Source organism: Malania oleifera, chromosome 9 (genome assembly GCF_029873635.1).
Source record: "Malania oleifera isolate guangnan ecotype guangnan chromosome 9, ASM2987363v1, whole genome shotgun sequence".
In the NCBI taxonomy this organism is placed as follows: Eukaryota; Viridiplantae; Streptophyta; class Magnoliopsida; order Santalales; family Ximeniaceae; genus Malania; species Malania oleifera.
This window is the reverse complement of record NC_080425.1, coordinates 67,239,672-67,263,241: the sequence shown is the minus strand read 5'-3', so window position 1 is coordinate 67,263,241 and position 23,570 is coordinate 67,239,672. Positions and strand designations below refer to the sequence as shown.

General features: G+C 36.5%; 1 protein-coding gene across 1 annotated transcript; it reads left to right on the top strand.

The window, feature by feature from the left end:
• Nucleotides 1-1,365: 1,365 nt before the first annotated feature.
• Nucleotides 1,366-16,457, top strand: LOC131164060 (AT-hook motif nuclear-localized protein 1). Its single transcript, XM_058121002.1, has 5 exons — nt 1,366-2,241; nt 4,040-4,107; nt 4,801-4,932; nt 15,219-15,380; nt 15,815-16,457. The coding sequence occupies exons 1-5, from the start codon at nt 1,872-1,874 to the stop codon at nt 16,088-16,090; spliced, it is 1,008 nt and encodes a 335-aa protein (XP_057976985.1). The 5' UTR covers nt 1,366-1,871; the 3' UTR covers nt 16,091-16,457.
• Nucleotides 16,458-23,570: the final 7,113 nt, after the last annotated feature.

Genomic DNA, 23,570 nt, shown 5'->3' with positions numbered 1-23,570 from the left:
ATTTACTTTATTTTTCAAAATACAATTTTATTTACTTTTGAGAGATAGTGAGAAAGTCAATATATGGGAAGAGATGATATCATAAATAATATTAATATTAAAAAAAATAGGAGTCCCAACTTTTGAGATAGTGGAAAAATCAATGTGTGGGAAGAGATGATATCATAAATAATGTTAATATTAAGCAAACTGCTTAATGGTCTTATGGTCAGGCCGGCACTGTACATCATATTAGATTTCTCTAAAGAGTGTGAGAGGGCATGAGAGAGAATATGCATTACTTTTGTGTAGCCTAATTTTAATGTGAGCATTCATTTAATAAAAAAAATAAGTAAAAATATAATCATTTGGTTGTTCACATTTGAATGTACTTAGAAAATCAAAATTTGGCAAAAATTTGAACAAAATAGACTTAACAATATAATCAAAATATGTATTAAATTAGACAAAAATAATAATTCCTTTTATTTTTCATTTTATGTGTTTTAATTATGGTAAAAGTCACTCACTTCTATGATGTTTGACAAAAAGATAAAGATTTCTAATGAATTTTCAAAAATAACACAAGCCTCCTCTGAGATTTCAAAAATATCATAAACCTCTCATGAGGTTTGCCTAAAAGACACGGATATCTTCTAGAAAAAAACTTATTTTTTTTTTTACAAAATTTAAGGAAAAATTTGTGTCTTTTTTAAAAATCTCAAGGAAGGTCTCTAAGATTTTTGAAAGTTTAAGAGAGAAATCTAAAATTTTTGAAACATTATCTTTTTATCAAATTTTAGAGGTAGTAGGTATCTTTTACTTTTTTAATTATATTAGTCAATTGAAGTTTTTGTTAAAAGAAATTACATTTGATCAAAATTTAAAGAACAGGATAAAATAGTAAATACACTGCTGATGTTTTTAATGAATTTTTGGCTTTCTGGAAAATTTATTTGTGATATCATCTTCAAATGTCAAAGTTCTTGTGTCTTTATATATATATATATATATATATATATATATATATATGTGTGTGTGTGTGTGTGTGTGTGTGTGTGTGTGTAATAATAATTATTTTTTTTGGGGGGCCGTGGGGGACATCAAAATATAATTGCCTTCCAACTGCGGCAACCAAATTAACTTTTTCAAAGGGCAAGCAATTATTTATATTTATTTACCACCGGTTTTCAGCCACTTCCTTGATCAATACACATTCATATTAAAACACACACACATTTTCCTATTGTTGTCTGAATAAAAAAAACATGTATTATGTTTCCCATAAATGCATAATGTATTTATTGAAGGACTAATATTAAATATTAAATATTTTCTTTTCCCTTTTTTTATTTTAATTGCAATTCGGACAGTAATAGGAAAGTTAGGAACGCAAATAGCCGAACAACCAAAGAAAGTTGGCATCATCTGGGCATTTCCATTTTCCACAGCAAGATCAAAATTTACCAGCTTCTGTCTTCTCAATCTTACTCTATTTTTCCGCACCAAAAAAAAAAAAAAAGAGAGAGAAAGAGAAAATTATATTATAATTTATTATTTTAAATTGTTTTTGCACTCTGTTTTCCATCGCGCAAAAAAAAATAAAATAAAATAAAATCAAGGTAAAACATTTCGTTTTGAAGTTTAATTGCCTATAGCGGAAGCTTTTCTCGCTGTATTAATATTATTATTTTTTTTCCTGAAGACTCCAAGAAGCTGCTTAAAGATTCAACTTCAATTTTTTTTAAAAAAAATTTTTTGTGGGGTTCTTGTTTTTTTGTTCTTTTAATTTTTTTGAGATATTTTTTCCAATGAAATTTTGGAGTGGTTTGAGCTTGAAAGCAGAAGGGTTTTTGATGAGTGTTGTCTAGAAAATTTACTGGGTTTTTTGTATGGAAGGAAGGGAAGGTGTGAGTAGTAGCGGGGTTACCGTGGTGGGATCAGATGCTCCGACGGACTACCGCGTAGCTCCAAGGACCGAAATCGCTAGCCAGGTCACCGGATCAGCGCCGGCGGCAACGACCCAAGTGAGTGCGTCGCCGTTGCCGGCGACGGGGACAGCACCTGCGAAGAAGAAGAGAGGGAGGCCTAGGAAGTACGGACCAGATGGGACCGTGGCTATGGCGCTGTCACCGAAGCCGATTTCTTCTTCAGCGCCAGTCCCACCTGTAATCGACTTTTCGGCCGAGAAGCGCGGAAAAGTGCGGCCTTCGGGTTCGGCCAGCAAACAACAACAGCCAAAGTTGGATTTGGAGAATTCAGGTAATGGGAACAGCTTAATTGTTATATACACTTTTGAAATTTAAGTGGTTTCTGTTGCTTTATTACACTTTTTATGTTTGAAAACTTTTTGAACAGATTAAGGCCTTGTGAATGCGGTTTGTGAGAATGGGTGTTTTCTGTTTTGGTTTCTCAATAAAATGACTCTTAATTGATTGATGTTAAATGGGTGTCTGGGATTTGGAGTATGCTTGTCGGGGTAGATTGTGGGACCTCTGGTTAGATGCTCTTATTCAGATCTTTGATGTAAATGGGTTGTTCTGAAGAGATGGTGGGCACTGTGGGTTGGTGTTTCAATGATGGAATCTTCCTCTTGTGGCTGTCGTTTGGCATTTCTCACTTTTTTCTCTGAGAAAATACTAAAGCAGGGAAGGGATGAAAACCTGTGGAAGCTGCCATTGTCGGTTTACATGGTGAAGTCCTTGAGTGGTGTAATTGGCAAAGTCACCTAGATTTGAGATCTGGGACTGTCTTAACTCACTGACCGACTGCTGAAAGGAGAAAAAAAGGGAAATTCATTGCTTCTGCATTTTACCAAACTATACAGTCCTGATTTGGTTTAGAACTGTTTTGGAAGGCAATTAAGGTTATCCAGGGGTTTTGACTTTTTGTGCTGTATTTATTGTGATTCTATGTACTTACCAAGTACGTCTGAATTAGGAAAGATCACATGTTCTATACATCTGTGCATCTGTGTTCATGTGTCATAATTGCAAAATGATATACTTTGCAATCCCTGCGGAGAATAGAGTCATTATTTGATGTAGCATCATTGTTATCCTGTCAGGTTTGTTGGAATGTGCTCAGATATTTCGAAATTCCTCCTTTTAGCAGGGTTGCTTTATGCATGTTATTCTGTTGGATTATTTTCCTGCATGAAGCAGGAAATATCAAAATAGATTTCATGGCGTGGCGTATATGTAAGGAAGTAGTTCTAGGTTGTAGCGAAGGCAAATTCATTTTCCAGTCTAGCTGCCAGCTGGCCTATTGAATACTCTATGAGAATTGGCCCAGGCTATCTGGAAATGTCAGACACTTAATGCGTAATTTTGAACTCTTTGTTGCTGCATATTAACGTAGCTAGCAAGTATATTTTACACGTTGATAACTCTGTATTCATTTGTGGGTTTTGATTCCAATAACAAACTGGTGACCATATCTGATATAGCATCTCCATTATACTGTCAGGTTTGTTGGAGTGTTATAAATATTTGGGAACATTTTGTCATCTGTTCAGTTTTTCACTTCTCCATAAACCCGGAATTGTTTTGCTTTGATGCACTTGATTTACGCATAAAAACTACTATTTCGCATCTAACTGCATATCAATACTGAAATGAGGAATTCTACTGAATTTGTGTATTTGGATAAAACATTTAAAAAAAAAATCTTTTTTTAGGAATGTTCTATCTATTTAGATAAAACATTTTTTAATTCCTTTTCAGGAATGTTGTCACTTTTTTTTTTGAATTTAATGCATATAAATTCTGACCGTGAAAGTCTAGAAGAAAAATCTATGTATGTTTTGTATAATATATATTGTAATCTTCAAGGTTTTGTTGGAAAACCATGTTATCACTTATCACTATTGATTCTTTCTGTTCACTTAGATGGTAGTAGTATATGTGGTTTCAATAACTATGTAGGGATAGATTTTCAAATTTACTATTTGCATTATTCTACATTTATGCTCATGTTTTTTTTAAAATTAATAAACCTAATACAGCATAGAAGACTCCATTTAATTGTTTCTAATATTTTAAGAAACACTATTTTGTAGGTGATTGGGTTGCATGTTCTGTTGGCGCTAATTTCACTCCACATATCATTACTGTTAACTCTGGCGAGGTAAATGCTTATTGTGATAAGCATCTCTTTTAGTTATATAATATATCCTTCTCTTCAATGGATTCGAAAAATCTTCTGCTTCTCCAGTTTGTGGTTTTAAATATTGCAGGATTGCATCATTGAAATTTTGAGTGGCAGAAACCAAACACAAAGTACCTATCTGAAAAATCAAAAGGGAACTCAGAAACTTATGGAAGAATAGCATCCCATGATATGCCAATATAGAATTTATTTTTTATTTTTTATTTTTGGGGGGGGGGGGGGTGTTGGCGGAATGACAGAACTAGAAGCGTTGTCTACAATGACAACTGTTAATGCTAGGGTCAGCTACATGAGTTCTTTTTATCTATTCAGCTAGATTTAGGGCTGCATCCAATTTTAAACTAAAAACCCTCTTTCATGTTTCCTTTTCTAAATCATAGTCCATGACCTACAGTTTCCTTCTATTCTTTTAAGATTATTGATCGTCTCACAAATACGTGAGAATGCTGATGTCACTGTGAAGTATGAACCAAATTGCTATACAAATTTATTTAAGCACCTACGACTTTATGCATTTCCTAGGAAATAACTGTGGTGAAAGAGGACTTCAATACATCTTCAAGATGATGACTGTTCTGTCTCACTGATATTTAAGGGTGTTTTTAACTTAGATTTTACTGCTCATGTAATTTTTCTTTTTGACTGTTATAGGATGTTACAATGAAGGTCATATCCTTTTCTCAACAAGGCCCTCGAGCCATATGCATTCTCTCTGCAAATGGTGTGATTTCAAATGTCACCCTTCGTCAGCCTGATTCTTCAGGGGGCACATTGACATATGAGGTGCTGCATTTTATCTTTACTTTCTTAAAACATTTATGCTCTTGTTGCTTATACTGTGTGTGGTGCCATTGTTGAAGAATTGTATGATGTATTATTTGTTGTTTTGATTCACGCTATCTAAGCAGTTGATACACATTGAAAATTTGTTCATCTGGTGAAAAAAAAATTCAAACTAATAATTCTCTTTCCATGTTGTTAAACTACAAACTTATTAGTAATTATTAATCAAATATTACCATTAGTTAGAGCATTTAATTAAAATTTTGGAATGTCACATTGAGATTTAGTTTGGTCCATATTTCCAGAGATATTAGTGTAATTCATTTGTATTTCTGCTTGATGGTTCTAACATCTCTCTCTCTCTCTCTCTCTCTCTCTCTCTCTCTTGTATGTGTGTGTGGAAATTTTCTAAATGCAAATGTCTTGTTATACTTGCTGAGTTCAAAGTTTGCTGAATATTTTTGCTGATTAATGTTTAAAATGGCGAAGACATATTGCATGGTGTTTTGACCTTAACGAGGCGAAGTGTAAGTCTCAAGGCATTAAGGCATCTTGGGAAACTATGTTCTCTAAAAATATTTAATAGATTACAAATACTTTGATTAAATAAGTAAACAATTAAGAAAATAACAAATGAGAAAAAAAAAAAAAACAAATGCAATTTGTAAACTACTTTTTGGTCATTTCTAAGCCAAAAAACTTAAAATTCATTTGAGTAAACCATGATTAAAGATAATCATAACATTAGAAAATTTAAATTGCGTTCACAATCCAAGATACAACTATCAATTGTTCTGGAAAGGTTTAGGCGCAACCATTCAAGAGTTTAGAGATGCTGTTAGATTAGAGTATGCTTTAATCCTTTCACATACATATATATCTGAATAAATTTTGTCAGCCCTTTACTAACCAAATCTGACTTAAAATTTACAAACTTAATATGTGTAAGCCTCAACCTTACAAGATTTAAGTTGCATTCATAACCGAAGATGCAACTCTCAATTGTTTTGGAAAGGTTAGGTTCAAGAGCATAGAGATTCAGTTAGATCGGAACACTTCATAATCTTTTTAGGATATATATATATATATATATATTTGAATAGTTTTTGCTAGCCCTAGTTTACTAACCAAATCTGACTTATAATTCACAAACTTAAAATGTGTAAGCCTCAAGCGAAAAAGCACCAAAGGCGCATGTTCTGAGCAAGTGCATAAGCATTGCATTATTCTGCTTTTGCCTTTCAAGAGTTTGTATGTTAAACTCACACACATATATATCTGAATAAATTTTATCAGCCCTTTACTAACCAAATCTGACTTAAAATTCACAAACTTATTGTGTAAGCCTCAACCTTACAAGATTTAAGTTGCATTCATAATCCAAGATGCAACTCTCAATTGTTTTGGAAAGGTTTAGGTTCAAGAGCCTAGAGATTCAGTTAGATTAGAGCATAATCTTTTCAACATATATATATTTGAATAGGTTTTGCTAGCCCTAATTTACTAACCAAATCTGACTTGTATTCACAAACTTAAAATGTGTAAGCCTAAAGCGAAAAAGCACCAAAGGCACACTTTTTTAGCAAGTGCATATTGCATTATTCTGCTTTTGCCTTTCAAGAGTTTGTATTTTAAACTATGCATCAATTTATTTTAGGCATGCCTTGTCTTGAGACAACTCCTTGATTGCACCTTTTAAAATAGTGTTGCTGACATTTGTTTTGTTTTATTTTTCTCAGAATTGAATTGAAAAAATTACTTTCTTTCTTGTAATAAATTTTTTTTTTTTTGCTTTCTTGTTATTTACTTATTTAAGCAGCTTCATCAACTTTATATTGTCTATAATGAAGGGAATGCTTTTTACTTTCCCCACATTTTCTCGAGGAGTACCCTAATCTTTGTTGCTGATTTAAAAAAAAAAAGCCTTTGTGGCTAATAAAAAAGAAAGATGTCATGTTTATTGGAAACTTGCTGTAAAAAAAATAGTGTCAGGTGTGTTGCTAATTTCAAATAATTTGAAATTGCTACTATAATGTCTGTTCTTCTAGAACTCTTCCACTCAAATTTCATCACCTGTAATTTTTAGATGGTTTTTTTTAAAAAATTTAAATTTTAATTGCACCCATATAGAGGGTGCCATCTGTCTAGTAAGTAAGAAAGAAAATATTTGGTGGAGATTCCCTTTTAAGGTGTGATGAAACTCTGCCAAATCGTCATTTATGACCTTGTAATAGGCAGCAGTACATGCCCTTTCTGATATCTGAATGTTTTCCATACAATACGTACTTCATCTACATGACTTCTCAATTGTTTAATAAAATTTACCATTCTAGAGAATTGAGCAGCCAAATAGAATGATTTGTAATAGAAAAGATATTATTATTCAAAAAGTTACTTTGACTTCTAAAGAGAAGAAAATTTGTGTTAGCCATGCCCCATCTAGTTGCTAGCATTGGCTATCATCTCTCACTCACCTGCTTTCAATTTCCTTGCTTATAATATGATTATAACCTACCATGCCTTTGAGAGTGCTAATACAGACACACACACACACACATTATACTTCTGTATTTGTTGTATGTATAAAAAAATGTTTTTACGTGTATACTTTTTCAAGGCTATTAAATCCTTACTATCTCATTCCAAGTTATTGTAGTTGTACCCCTACCCCTTTCACTATCCCCCATAGTAACCAACTCACTCTTTCTCACTGGCGTGTTATGTGGCATACGTTGCAAGTGTCCAAACCATCTGAGTCGTCCCTCCCTTATCGTATCTTTTATAGGAGCTACACCTAACTTACCGCGATTATATTCATTCCTTAGTTTATCTTTCAGTGTTATACCACTCTTTCATTTAAGCATTCTCATATTGACAACTTTTACTTTTTGGATATTTTGTTTCTTCATTGCCCAACATTCTGAGCCATATAACATAACTAGTCTTATAGTCGTCCTATAAAACTTCCCTTTTAATTTTAAGGGTATTCTATGATCACAAAGTACACTTGAAGTATTTCTCCATTTCACCTAACTTGCTTTAACTCTATGCATTACATCATCTTCAATTTCTTCTTCAGCTTGCATAGTAGATCCAAGGTATCGAAATCTACAAGTACTATTTATTTCTTCATCATCAAGTTTAACTTTGTCTCCAATATTCCTCCTACCATTACTGAAATTACATTTCATGTATTCTATCTTATTTCTACTTATCCTAAAGCTTCTAGATTCCAAAACTTTTCTCCATAATTCTAACTCAGCCTCTACTTCGCCTCTAGTTTCATCAATCAATACAATATCATTTGCAAACAACATACACCATGAAACCTCATTTTGAATGCTCTTAATCAGTTGTTCCATCACTAAAGCTAAAAGATAAGGACTCAAAATAGATCCTTGATGCACACCTATGATCTTTGGAAATTCTAGTTTCTCCATCTATAGCCCTTACACTAGTCATTACTCCAATGTACATATCCTTAATGACATCAGTATACCTACTACATACACTTTTTTTTTTTTCTAAAACCCACTATAGAACTTTCTTAGGTACCCTATCATATGCCTTTTCTAAGTCAATAAATACCATATGGCAGCCCCTCTTCTTTTTCCTAAACTTTTCCATTAATCTTCTTAAAAGATATATAACTTCTGTGGTAGATCTCCCAAGCGTAAAACCAAATTGATTTTCTGAGACCCTTCATTTCTAGCCTTAATTTTTGTTCAACCACCATTTCCCACAATTTCATCGTATGACTCATAAGTTTAATCACACGATAGGTATTACAATTTTGAATATCTCCTTTATTTTTGTATATAGGTACTAAAGTGTTTTTCCTTCATTCATCTGATATTTTCTTAGTTTTTATAATTGTGTTAAATAAATTAGTTAACCATATAATTCCATTATCACCTAAGTATTTCCAAACTTTAATTGAGACGTTATCCGGTCCTATAGCTTTTCCATTTTTTATTTTTTTAGTGCAAACTTAACTTTGTTAACTCTAATTTTGAGAATAGATCTCACATTTTTAGTTTTTTCCGCATTTGTCAATTCTAAGTTTAAGCCTTTTATTTGGTTTTCATTAAACAACTTTTTTTTTTGGTAAAAGAGGGCGGCACCTCCTAAACTTTATTAGAAAACCCCTCACTTATGGCGGTGGAAAACCGTGGTTACAATTTTGAGACTTTGGGACAACAAAAGCAAATTCCAAGACCCTAAAACTAACTTAACCAACATAAACCAAACCAAAAAACCAAACACCAGCTACCAAAAAAACTAAGAAACTAAACCACTAAAAGTGTAATAACACAAAACATTATGAGCGCAAAGAAGGAAAACCCAACAAGTTCAATCGAATCATTCCCCTAACTTGCTGAGGAAGGTCATCTTGGCAACTATATGATCGAGAAATACCAGATTCACCCTGTTTGGCAAAGAAATCTGCACTTTTATTTGCCTCCCTGTAAACATGTTCCACTTTGAACTGTATGCCTCTTAATGCTAGCATAAGTTCTTCCCACAAATCTCATAAGTTCCAAACCGAGCACTTCCCAGAATTTATCCATTGAACCAACAAAGCATAGTCACATGCAATCTCCACTTGATCAAATCCGAGATCTTTGCACAGATTAATCCCTAAAATAATCGTCTTCAATTCAACCATGTTTTCATTAAACAATGTACTAAAGTAATTTTGTCATTTTTCTTTTATGTCTTCGTCTTTAACCAAGACAATATCATCCTCACTTTTTATACATTTTACATTTCCTAAGTCATGACTCTTCCCTTCTCTAGCTTTAGCAAGTTTAAATATCTCTTTCCTCTTCTTTTGTATCTAATTTATCATACAAATTATTAAATGATCTGTGTTTAGCTTCACGAACGGTATTTTTTGCATCTTTTCTCGTCACTTTATACTTTTCAAAGTTATCCATGTTTCTACATTTTTGACATGTTTTATACCAAATTCTTTTTTTCTTTACGGATTTTTAGACATCTTTATCCCACCACCAAATTTCTTTACTATTCAAGAATCTTTCCCTTGATTTACTTAAAATCTATTTTGTTATCCTTTTAATAGAGCTAGCCAATCTACTCCAAAGAGTATTTGTATCGATTCCATCCTTTATAGTCCAATCCCCATCTTTGATAATTTTATCTTTAAATTTTATTATATTTTCTCCCTTTAGGTTCCACCAACTAGTTCTTCTACACTAGTTTAATTTATCATTTTTCTTTCATTTTTTAATGTATATATCTAATACTAGGACTCTATGTTGTGTGGTTAGACTTTCACTTGGAATAACTTTACAATCCTTGCATGATAAACGATCTACCCTCCTAGTTAAAAAAAAAAAATCTATTTGACCTCTATTTTGTCCACTTTTAAAGGTTATTAAGTGTTCTTCTCTTTCTTAAAGCAAATATTCATTATAATAAAATTATATGACACAATGAAATCTAAGATCTTATCCTCAGGCTCATTTTTGTCTCCATATCCATATCTTCTCATAACCTTTATTATTCCTTCCAATATGTCCATTCAGATTTCCTCTGGTGAATATTTTCTCAATCCCTGGTATACCTTGTATAATACTACCCATATCTTCCCAAAATTGTCTCCTAAGATTTTCTGCCAAGCCTACTTGAGGAGCATAAGCACTAATGATATTTATTATCTTTTGGTCTTATACCATCTTGATTTTTATAATTCTATCCCCTTTCTCTATTTACATCAACAACGCTAGTTTTTGTCTATAATAATTCCTACTCCATTCTTATGTTTTTCTTTTCCAATGTACAAAAGTTTAAATCCTGATTTATCAATTTGTCTAGCTTTCTCCTCCATCCACTTAGTTTATTGAAGGCAAATTATATTAATTTTTCTTCTAATCATTGTGTCCACAATTTGCATGCTTTTATCTATAAGGGTCTCTATATTCTAAGTTGCTCATCTAATCCTAGTTTCCTAAACTAGTTTCTTTACCTGCACACATCCTGAATGATGCAGGAATCCTCGCATATTTGACACCGTACCAAGGCGTCGACACAGTGCGTTGCTTCGGGGCAACGACCTAGCCCACCCTCGCCCACTTTTCACTACACCCGGGTGGTACAAGTGCAACATGTCGCTTGTAGGGGACATCCCAACAAATATTCGGTAAGGATTCATATCATAGTGATTTGATAAATTTTAAGCTGGTTGTCAGCTACCTAACACAACCTTCCTCCTTTACTCGGAATTGGGATCGGCTATGTGTGAAAATAATTAGGACATTAAGTGCATCATAGGCGGAGTTAAGGTATCATAATCTACTTGTGTATTAATTCTTTGATCATAAAATTTAATCTTTTCTCTAATATTTCTCCTAGCATAACTAAAATTACATTTCATATATTCTATCTTATTTGAGGGTGAGCCTTGGGTCAACGGTAGGGTTGCTCCTTTGTGACTAGTTGGTCATGAGTTTGAGTCCAAGGAAATAGTCTCTTTCCATAAAAGTAGGGATATGACTGAGTACACTCTGACGACCCTCTTCCTACTTTGCAAAATGAAGATTCCAGCTCCTCAATTCAATCAATTTTATTTTATTTTAAATTCCAAACGTCAAAGTTGGATGGAAAACTTATTTGAAATCAAACTTCCCCCTTATTTAGGGGGTTTTCAAATGGACTCCTAAAAAATTAAGCCTGCAATGCAGTAGAGAAAAATAAGAAAACCCTATTCGTAGTTCCAGATGGAGACCAAGGGAGGGGGGTAGGAGCACAACAACATAATTTTGTAATACTATTGCCCATGACTCCTGTCACTGCGTTCCTATTTGCCAGCAAATACTGCAGTCAATGCTACTTGACACGTTCCATGGCTACAATAATAGCCAGAATGTAGAAGTTTCTAGATTCCATGTCCTCCTTCAAATCTGAAGTCACTAATGTCAGGAAAAAACAATCACAAACAAAAAAATCAAAGATATTCATGTCGTGCAACCCCTTAATGATCTAAACATGTTTTGATCACTGGAAAATAGAGGGTGCAAGTTTCGAATAGCATCATATTATGGGGTCTTAAAAAGGAGTTTGGATATTGAGACCAGGTGGACTCTTATAAGATGGATTTGAATTCTGAGGAAGTTTCTTTGATTAATGGGAGAACCTGTGGTTGATATTGCAGCATCACTTTCAAAGAAGTAAATGCAAGAAGAATCAGAGAATGGACAGAAGAGGAAAGCCACTGGGTCTCCCATGAAGTAGGCCTACTGCACCTTTTTGCGATCAGGCTGAAGAAAATTAAGTCTATAATATAGATCAAGTGGCAACAGCAGCCCCTTTGAGAAGCAAGCCTGAGCAAAGAGAGGTTGGGCAGTCCCCCAAGGATTCCAATACCCCCAGTAAGATCCTGAACCTGCTCCTGATTGAGAATTAGCTGAAACATTATTGCCTGAAGAATCAATATCCTGCTGCCCAGCAACCTCCGCCACATTATCTTCATCCTTCATTAGGCCCAGTACCTCAAACTTGTAACCTTTCTTGTGAAAATTTCTTCCTCCTAGAATAGTACTGCCTTTGTTGAATGTTCACATTGACATATTAGAAACTTCAGTCCCCACCAAGAGTTCACCTTTTTTTTTTTAGTGATTGGATAAATCTAGAGCTGGAGAACAAGTGGAGGAAAAAAAAAGGCTGCTAATGTTTAGGGTTATTGATGTTCAAATGCACTGACCTTGGGTGGTGGCTGGATACTCATGGCTAGTGAGCTAGGTATTTTAGTGCTAGTAATTGGTGAGATTGTGACTACTAGTTGGTAGTATGATGCTGGGATCTTTCTTTGATATTGAAGGCAGGATTTTGTGGAGTTAGATTTAAGGTTGAACCAAAATGGAAAGTATATGTTAAAGCTTGATATACATTGTTAGCCCACAACCTAAGAGCTTAAGCTTTTAGGTAAAGTGGTAATCTAACAATATCTATGAAATGCTGGTTGTCATCCTTGTAGTAAACCCCAACCACACCCTTCTCAAACACATTAAAGAAATAATTCCTGTAATTCAGGCATGGTGATAAGGAGGTTGGAATGTTTAAGAGGGAAAAGCTATGATCTATAGCTACGATGTTTTATTTTGTGAATCTCAAAAATAGTAACTAAAAAAAATAGGCCTTTCGTTTGTAACCCAAAGTCCTAATAATACATCAGAGCTCAAAACTGTGTTAACTTCTCTCTTCCTATTGCTATTTTTCATTTCATATTTTTGTTTCTAGGAAGCACACAATATGCATATTTACCAATATTATCACCTGCATTTGGTGCGCATAGTATGTTGGGACCCAAAATGCATTGTTCACTGTTTGCATTTTCCCCAATTAAATATCATTATGGAATTACACATGTTAAAAATGTGATTCTTGTGAATCCCATTGGAGTTGAAGCTCCTTTTTAAATCTAGAAGATTATGCACACCTGCTTTGTAACACTCCAATCTGGGTCTGTCAGGGAGTACTGCATCTCTTCTCTTCTGCCTGGATCAGACAACAGGAGAGCGGGCCTTATCGGATTAATGACTGGTCCCATAAACCAACACATGTTATCGGATTAATGACTGGTCCCACAAACCAACACATGTTCTTTTTAGTGTGTTGTCCTCACTCACATACTTTCTGAGAAAACTTCCCAGAAGGTCACCTATCCCAAGATTACTCCAAGCCAAGTATGCTTAACCGTAGAGTTCTTATGGGAAGGTTCCTGAAAAGAAAGGTGCACCTTGTTGATATGGGTAGTAATATCTAATCCTTTTTAAGTTTTTCTTCCACAGGGTATCACATTCTCCTCCACTTATAGAATGGAATGTCCTTGTTGCGAACCCACATTTTCAAACCCAAGCGATGTGAATCTCATCACACTTCCGACTGGGTAATTGCTCTGATACTATTTTGTAATGCCCTAACCTAAGTCTGTTAGGGAGCACTGCGTCTCTCCTCGTCCACCTGGACCAGACAACAGGGGAGCGGGCCTTATCGGACTAATGATTGGCCCCATAGACCAACACATGTCATTTTCAGTATGTTTTGTCCTCACTCACACACTTCCTGAGAAAACTTTCCAGAAGGTCACTCATCTTAAGATTACTCCAAATCAAACATGCTTAACCGTGAAGTTCTTGTGGGAAGGTTCCCGAAAAGAAAGGTGCACCTTGTTGATATGAGTAGTAACATCTAATCCTTTTTAAGCCTTTCTTCCACGGGGTATCACATGCTTATACTCGCAGGGGAAAAAAAAAATTTAACATATCTCTTTTCAAAATCTTTCTGGATCTCTTCCCTGTGTGATAACAAGCTACAGTGTGCCATGTGTATGTTTGGGTAGTTTCTTAGTTAGAGGCTGTTTTGACAGTCTATTTTGTTTGGCTTTCTACGAGGTGCGGTGTTGATGTGTATGGGATGTGCTGGATTTTCTTTCTAACTTGTTTATGCATTCCTTCTGATGATGGTTGCTGTGCTGGATGTATGTCTCTGAGTGTGTATGCTTCACATGTGATGTTTTGGGTGCTTTCCTGCTGCATGCCACCTATCTCACTAGCAGTAAAATTTTCATTTACCAATCAACCAAAAAAAGGTAAAAGCTACAATATGCTGCTTGACTGTTTTTAGTTTGAGGAGGTTGTAATCTACTTAATGTTACCCCCACATTTAGAGAGTTTATTTCTATGAGTTGAACGGATGACTCAGGTTTGGGTGCAAGACTGTTATCATCTCACAGTTGACTGAATAGTGAGCAGTGGTTGAGATTGGTAGAAGAGAGCCATCATCCTTGCTCTTTTTTGTTTGTTTGTTTGTTTGTTTGTTTTTTTTGTCCTTTTCTTTTCCCAGCTAGTTGGATCTGCTGCATCAGCTCTGTTCACTAATTTCAATCTAGGATCATATTGCCAATGATATGCCTTTGGGCTCCTGGCCAATCTCAAGCCACATTTATCCCTCAACTCACCCTTCTCCTCACAGAGCCTTACACACCATATGAGTGCAGTATTGATCTATGTGCTAACCATTAATTGAATTTTCTTTTCTTATTTACCTGGCGCCTGGCAGTGCAGCTACTTGTGTTCTTATTTTCACTTTTTTGAATGTTCAATGTTTATGTCATCATATTGGAAATTGTGATTTGGATTTCTCTGATGCTGTTACCTACTTGATAATGAAGCTTTGTCTTATGTGTGTGTGTGTGTGTTCATTAATTTTCTGCTGCTCAGTCATTTAATAGAAGACTCATCTCTTTTGCTGTGCCCTCGCAGGGTCGTTTTGAGATACTCTCGTTGTCTGGATCATTCATGCCCAGCGAGAGTGGAGGGACAAGGAGCCGATCTGGTGGGATGAGTGTTTCTTTGGCAAGTCCAGATGGACGTGTTGTGGGGGGTGGAGTTGCCGGTCTCCTAGTAGCTGCTAGTCCAGTGCAGGTATCTGTCATCTGTTTCTTTCTTTCTTTCTTTTCTGCTTAGAACTGCCCTTGTGCATGCGTGCTTGTACACAGTTTCATTATCCTAATTGCAAGATGAAATCTAGTGGGTCAACTACAAAACCTCATAGGCAGAATGCCTGCATGAAATACGAGGCCGCTGCCAGTGCCTGATCTGGCAGACAGGGTCTAGGGAGAATCCTAGCCTTCATCATTGTTGGTTTTTCGCATGAAGAGGCTGTACTTAATATGGGCACCTACTATCCTCTTGTACTCAAAACACCTCAAGATGTGTTACCATTTTAGTTTACTGCACATTTTTTTTTTCTTTCTAGAATGCCCATGCAATAACTGATTAAAATGTCACATATTGCTTAGTTAAATATGAAAAAAAAAAATAGTAGTAATAATTCTGTGTGTAATGCTGTACATCAGGTTGTGGTGGGCAGTTTTCTAATGGGTAACCAGCACGAGCATAAGCCCAAGAAACAGAAATCAGGGTCTTTGTCAACTGCCACAGCAACTGCTGCTGTTCCTATATCTAGTGTAGAGATGGAGGAACCCTATGGGGGGCAGAACCAGCACACTTCAGCTACCACAAGACCGAATCTTTCGTCTTCCTCATCCTTCCGTGGCGATAACTGGTCGTCATTCCCAGCAGACTCAAGGAATAAACCAACCGACATTAATGTAACTTTGCCTGGAGGGTAATTTTAATTTAAGGGGACCTAATTTGATTATGCAGCGTGGTTCACGGCTGACAAATTTGGCACTCGAAACCTCCAGTCGACACTTCCCTGTTGTTTGTTGTCTGTTAAAACTTATTGACCAAGTTTCAGTACCAACTTGTTATCCCCAGCCTAGCTGGGGGTTTACCTCTTTCATTCCCGTCAGGAAGTTAAAATATGAGTTAGCTTATTAGGTAGGCTTCTGCAGCTTGCTTCTTTGTAGAATATTTTGATGTATCATTTACCCCCTTTGAGTTGAGTGATGGATTGTGATTTGAAAATGGGTGTTTGACAGTCCAAATTCTGCTATTTACGATATAATAAAGGGTTGCTTTTGCTATTTAATTTCATCCCGATCGTCTGTTGCACATTTCTATTTATTTATTTATTTATTTTATTATTTTTGGTGTCACAATTGCAGATGGGTCGCTTATTGCATAGTTTCAGTTATAAATTTTGGTAAAATGTACATTTTTGAAGTTATTAATTGTTTATGTAATCACTGTTGTCTAAGCATTTTTAGGATCCATTTGATAAAGGATAATAAAGGATTTTGGTTGTAAAAAGGAAAATAAATAAATAAGGAAGAAAATTTTTTTATTGTATTTTCTTTCCATATCAAATATTATTAAAAATAAAAGTTATTCTAATATGATTAAAAAATTTAAAAAATAAAATGTTAATAGTATATTAAATCAAAAATTTCTTTGTTAATTTGATATATTTCTTATTTTATTTTTTACTTTTTTTATAATGAAAAATTGAACCCCTTTATATTTTTCTGTCTTTTCTTTCATATTTTTTAATATTCCGTACATAACTTAAATCAATTTTATATTTTATGGGCTCATTATGCGTTGTAATATTTGAATGCCATACGAGGATTAAGGTAGGGCTTTACTTTTATGCTTAGGGGGTTGTGAAGTAAATAATATTTTAATTTATAAAAAATAAGAAACTGCTTATTTTTTTTCTTTAAAAGATATAATATTACATAATATAAGAAAATATAAATTTTTTTGAATTTTATTTATATTGAAGTCGAAACTTGGCAACATTCATCATTAGAAAAGTATGTTGTATATACACTTTGAAATAGGAAGAGTTAACAAGAGTTGAATGAACATATCAAGAGTGCACTTAAAGCTGATTCTCTATTTTTTTTTTTTAAAAAAACTTTTAATAAAGTTTGCTAAGTGTTAAAAACCTTTAGAATTTAAAGTAAAAAATAAAAAACTCAACAACTTGCTCATTAATCGCGAATTTTCCATGCAATTCATATAATTAAGCATCTATTTTAATTTTTTAGAAAAATACTCCAATCACTTTCTCTTATTTGTATAAGATGTAATATAAAGTTGTATTGAAATTTGTTCAAATCTATTCAAATCCAAATTTAAGGTCCAAAATTCATGCTTCCGAATATAACATGAGGACATTTAAAATATCTTTAAAACCACATTGTAAAGATTGATAAAGATTTTTAGCGATTCCTATTATCCTTGTATCACATGTAAAATAAAACAAATTCAACTTATCTCAATTTGCCGTAAGCTACATGGGTTCTCTCTCTGAATAATTAAATACTCTAGTAATATACCCCAAATATATCACTTATCACAAGTTTAGAGGAGACTAAAGCACAACATTGATGAGGGCATTTATCACCCAAGTCAACTACTCGGTCAAAGCAATTGACGTCATCGCTATGATGAGCAGAAACCATGACAACAACCAGAGCCATTGATGCCGGTCATATATTGACCGGAGTGATCCACGCCCGCATTATAATGATCATAGTGATCCATATCAAGCGCTATAAATGATTGATCTACCAGGGTCAAACCTAGCCAGGGAGAGGCTAAGGTATCTCATTCTAACCAGATTTCACTATTACTTACAACCTCTCTAAAACACTCCCTTACTTAGGCATCGGAGATGAAACGCCATGAACCCACTAGGTGGGGCCCGGGGTGTCACACCTCGAACCCGGCAAGGGGTCCTAGGTGTGATTTTAGTAACTCAATTTGTTCCCGTATCATAAAAAATACACATGATACTATAATGAATTAGGGTTCGACTCCGTGGGTTTCCCATACATCCTATACACATTCACACACACGACATATACGTAGCGGAAAAGTTCATTCCATACATACATCGTATCATACCAGATTCTATACAAACCAACATCCAGGTCCCATAATACAAAACAAAGCCCCGGGTGTCTACAAAACCCAACACGACAACCCGGCCATAAACCAGTACTTACGCTAGTACTAAACGCAGCTAGACCGACAACCACGCTCCCAATGCTAGGACTTTAGTTCATGCTATTGGAGGGGCCTGAAACACATTTGTATAATTGGGGTGAGACACCTTTCAATAAGGACAAATTAGGTTATATCAATGTGTGACACTTGAGTGTTATTATAACATAAAACATAACACAATTCCAGTATTTTCTCAATGCAGTTACAGTATAATCACAATACAATTCCAGTATATCTCACAAACACATGATCCATATCCAATCTCATCACACTCTTCGGCTTGAAGCCGATCCGCATTACACGGTGCCCCCGACATATGGCGCAGCCCCAGGCTCCCATGGGTTGTCGATACAATATTGGGTGAACCCACACCCTTCGGTGATCAACTGATATAGAAAGTGATATTTCACGCCTTCCGCCTACGGTATTATACCGACCCGTTTCCACATCTAAGCCTTCGGGGATAAGTCGGTGCGCTTCGATTATCATCAACGTTTGGCCTTATTTCGACGGCATTTTCAAAAAACCTAGAATATTTTGGGAACTCACGTCCCTATAACTCATTTCAACAAATCATAGCCTACGGTATACAACCGGTTCGACCTTTCACAAACCTGGAACATTTCCAATAAAATAGTTCATTCCACACTTATTTGGTAAATACATAATTACGATTTCAAGAATATAGTTTAAAAACAAGTCAAGGTACGACCATCTCCATACAATATACATACGGTTTTCCTGCGAAACTAGAGATGCAACCCGAACCCCTTTTTTCCCAAAACTGTAACTCAAAAACCCCATAAGTTTACCCGTTAAATTTTTCCAAATAAGTAGCTAAATCATACATATAATCGTAAACAACAGTTTCACCGCTTACGATTTCAAAAATAACTGATATAAATAAAAACCCCTTACCTTTCCTCGAAAATCCAACACGAACTTTACGGCTCCTAAACAACGAATCGAGTTCCCAAAACCTATAAATCACAGTACAATACATACTTACAATTCCATTCTCTACAGATCTACCAAAAGAGAGATGAAAATCGGGTCTTACCTCAATTTTGGGTCAAAACCTGAAGACCTCAAAACGAAGATCCGTTCCACAGAACACGTAGAGATTCCTTCCTTGATCCTCGCAGTAACTTCAGATTGTTGATTCTAACAACGAACAATGAAGAAATCTAGAGAGAGAGAGTGGAACTTCGAGTTCTAGAGAGAGAGAGAGAGAGAGAGAGAGAGAGAGAGAGAGAGAGAGAGAGAGAGAAATTTGGACATCTTAGCCGAGAAGCAAAGAAAAAGATATTTATAGAGCCTTTGACTCGGCCAATCTTGTTGACGAGGCGGCGTTTTCGTTGACAAGTCAACGAAAGGAGTTCGTCGACGTCGTGGTGGCCTTGTCGACGAGCCTGAGATTTTAGGATTTCCCAAAATCTCCCAACTTCTCCTCGTTGACAAACAACTAAATTTCGTCGCTGAACAATAGAAAGGCCTTCGTCGACGAAAGCACTGGCTTCGTCAATGAAGCCTACTCAAATTACTGTTTTACCATTTTCTTATTTATTTATTCCATATCTCACGGGTCGAGTTCTTACAACCTCCCCTCCTTACAAAAAATTCGTCCTCAAAATTTGTAATCTCTCATTTACAAACTCATCCACACAACCGAATACACATACCCAACTCTAGAAAGAACCGACGGTCACTTACAACGTAGTCTTGTCACAATACATACATACCCTCGCTTATGGCAGAGGAATACCGTGGTTACATACATATACTGTCTCGGGAGTTCACAATAATACATACACTCCCAGTGACTAACCACATTTCATAATACAATAGTAGAGTAATTCACACATACTCAATTGATTCTACTATCAAAACTACCTCTCAGAACAACTGTGGATACTTCTGGCGTATCTCCGCTTCCAATTCTCAAGAAACTTCCTCAACCTCGTGATTTTGTCACAATACCTTCACTAGAGGTATATGCTTGGTACATAGCTTCTGAACTTTACGGTCCAGAACCTGAACGGGTACTTCCTCATACGCTAAAGCATCCCCAATTTTCAAGTTCTCGTGGCTAATAACATGCGATGGATCTGACACGTACCTCCTCAACATGGATAAGTGGAACACGTCATGGATCCTCGAGAGCACTAGGAGTAGTGCAATCCTATAGGCTACCTGATCCACTCGCTCAAGAACCTCGAATGGTCCGATATATTTCAGGCTTAACTTGCCCTTCTTCCCGAATCTCATCATCCCTTTCATTAGAGCGATTCTCAAGAATATCTTACCCCCCACCTCGAATCCCAACTCGCAACGGCGAACATCCGCGTAACTCTTCTGGTGACTTTGAGCAGATTTAATCTTATCTCGAATCAAACCCACCTTCTCCGACGCCTACTGCACGAGTTCAGGTCCTAAAACCTGACGTTCACCAACCTCATCCCAATACAGAGGAGACCGACACCTCCAACCATACATAGCCTCAAACGGTTCCATCCCGATACTAGCCTGGAAGCTATTGTTATAGGCAAACTCTACTAGTGGCAGAAACTATATCCAACCACCACCGAAGTCTAACACGCAAGCTCATAACATATCCTCCAAGATCTGTATTGTTCTCTCCAAATGTCCATCAGTTTGGAGGTGGAACGTTGTACTGAAAGTAAGCTTCGTCCCTAGTGCTTCCTACAAGTTTTTCTAGAATTGAGATGTAAACCTCGGGTCTCGATCTGACATAATGGACATTGGTACCCTGTGCATTTTGACTATCTCATGCATGTACAGGTTTACTAGCCTACTCAAAGGGTAGCTAACCTTCATCGGTACAAAGTGAGTAGATTTCGTCAACCTCTCCACGATTACCTAAATGACATTCTGCCCATGAAGCGCTGGCGGCAATCCGGTAACAAAGTCAATGAAAATGTGCTCCCATTTCCACTCTGGAATAGCTAAGGGTTGTAACGGTCCTGCCGGCCTTTGATGTTCAACTTTCACTTGCTGACACGTCAGACACTGCTCCACAAACCGAGCAATCTCTCTTTTCATACCACTCCACTAGAAGGTCTTACGCAAATCTCAATACATCTTCGTGCTACCAAGATGTACCGTATACAAAAAACGATGCACTTCTTTCAGAATCGTCCTTCTGATCTCATAGTCATTTGGAACACACAACCTGATTCCAAACCTCAACACACCTCCCTCAGAGATGTTAAAATCCGTAGTCAACCCCTACTGCACTTTCTCCATAGTCTCAACTAACTCTGCATCACTAGTTTGCGCAGCCTTAATACGCTCAAACAAAGTCGGCTGGATTACCAAGCTAGCAATGAAAGCCTAATGATCACTAGCCACCAACTCTATGCCAAGGCTTTCCAGATCCTGTCCGATATGATGCTGAGCTACAACTACAGATACTGCTGCATGCTCCGACTTCCGACTCAACGCATCAGCTACTACGTTAGCTTTCCCCGGGTGATCAACTCAAGCCACCTTCTCTGCCTCATGCTCAACTCCTTCTGTGTGAAAAAGTATTTGAGGCTTTTGTGGTCAATGAAAATCTCGCACTGAACACCATACATGTAGTGTCGCCAAATCTTTAGTGCATAAACTACCGCAGCCAATTCTAGATCATGCGTAGGGTAATTCTTCTTGTATTCCTTGAGTTGCTGAGAAGCATAAGCTATTACTTTACCCTGTTGCATAAGCACACATCCCAAACCCTTCAGAGATGCGTTACTATAGATCACAAAACCGCCATCCCCAGAAAGAATGGTCAAGACCGGAGCAGTAACCAGTCGGTGTTTCAACTGCTGGAAACACTACTTGCAATCATTGGTCTAATCAAATTTCACACCCTTCGTGGTTAATCGTGTCAGAGGCCCAGACAACTTAGAGAATCCCTCCACGAATCGACGATAATAACCCGCCAGTCCTAGGAAACTCTGAACCTCCTGTACACTCTTCGGTCTCACCCAATCGACTACAACTTCAATCTTGCTAGGATCAACTAAGATACCGCCCTTAGACACCACATGACCTAAAAACGTGACCTGATTAAACCAAAACCCACATTTCTTCAGCTTGGCATACAACGTCCTCTCTCGCAGGATCTGTAGCATCAACCTCAGATGGTTTTCATACTCTTCTGGACTCCTCGAGTATACCAGAATGTTGTTGATGAACACTACTACAAACTGGTCTAAGTACTCATGGAATACTCTGTTCATCAAATCCATGAACACTGTCCGAGCATTCGTCAACCCAAAAGGTATGACTAAGAACTCATAGTGGTCGTATCTAGTTCGGAAAGCAGTCTTCACAACATCCTTAGATCTAACCCTCACCTGATGATACCCTGATCGTAGGTCGATCTTCGAAAAGACCTGCGTCCCCTGTAGCTGGTCAAAGAGATCATCAATACGAGGCAATGGATAATGGTTCTTCACAATCATCTTGTTGATCACATGGTAATCAATGCACATACGCATCAACTCGTCTTTCTTCTTCATGAACAAAATTGGAGCTCCCCAGGGCGGAACACTAGGTTGGATAAAGCCATTGTCCTGCAACTGCTCCTTCAACTCTTGAAGTTCTGTAGGAGCCATCTGGTACGAAGCTTTAGAAATCGGTGCCTTACTAGGCAACAACTTTATCGCGAACTCCACCTCACGATCCGGAGGTAAACCGGGTAAGTCTTCTATAAACACATCCGGGAACTCGTTAACCACTCGAATATCCTCGAGCTTCAACTTATCCTGCGATGGTTCCTTCATGCAAGCTAGGTACCACTAACATCCGTCCAAGAGTAACCTTCTCGCCTGTAATGCCGATAGAATCTGTGGCGTCGGACGCACACACGATCCTACAAAATCATACTTCTGTTCTCCAGGAGGTTTGAACACTACTACTTTTCCACAACAGTCGATCATAGCATAATTGGAGAATAACCAATCTAACCAGACATATCTTACACCACAAGATTCTCCGGTAGTAGCCTTCCCTGAATTTCCACTGGGAAGCCTCCTAACATCCTCCTACAGGACGTTACACTCCTAGACAGTGTAGCTACAGATAATCCCTTATTCATAACTTGGGTCTCAACCCCACACAACTTTACGAAACTCACAGATACAAAAGAATGGGTTGCACCTGAATCAAATAAAACAACAG

Bases quoted from the DNA above. Each gene is read 5' to 3' on its own strand.
- LOC131164060 (XM_058121002.1), top strand. From the start codon at position 1,872: ATGGAAGGAAGGGAAGGTGTGAGTAGTAGCGGGGTTACCGTGGTGGGA. The intron at 2,242-4,039 runs GTAATGGGAACA...ACTATTTTGTAG, and splicing joins GTTGGATTTGGAGAATTCAG to GTGATTGGGTTGCATGTTCT. The intron at 4,933-15,218 runs GTGCTGCATTTT...GTGCCCTCGCAG, and splicing joins GGGGCACATTGACATATGAG to GGTCGTTTTGAGATACTCTC.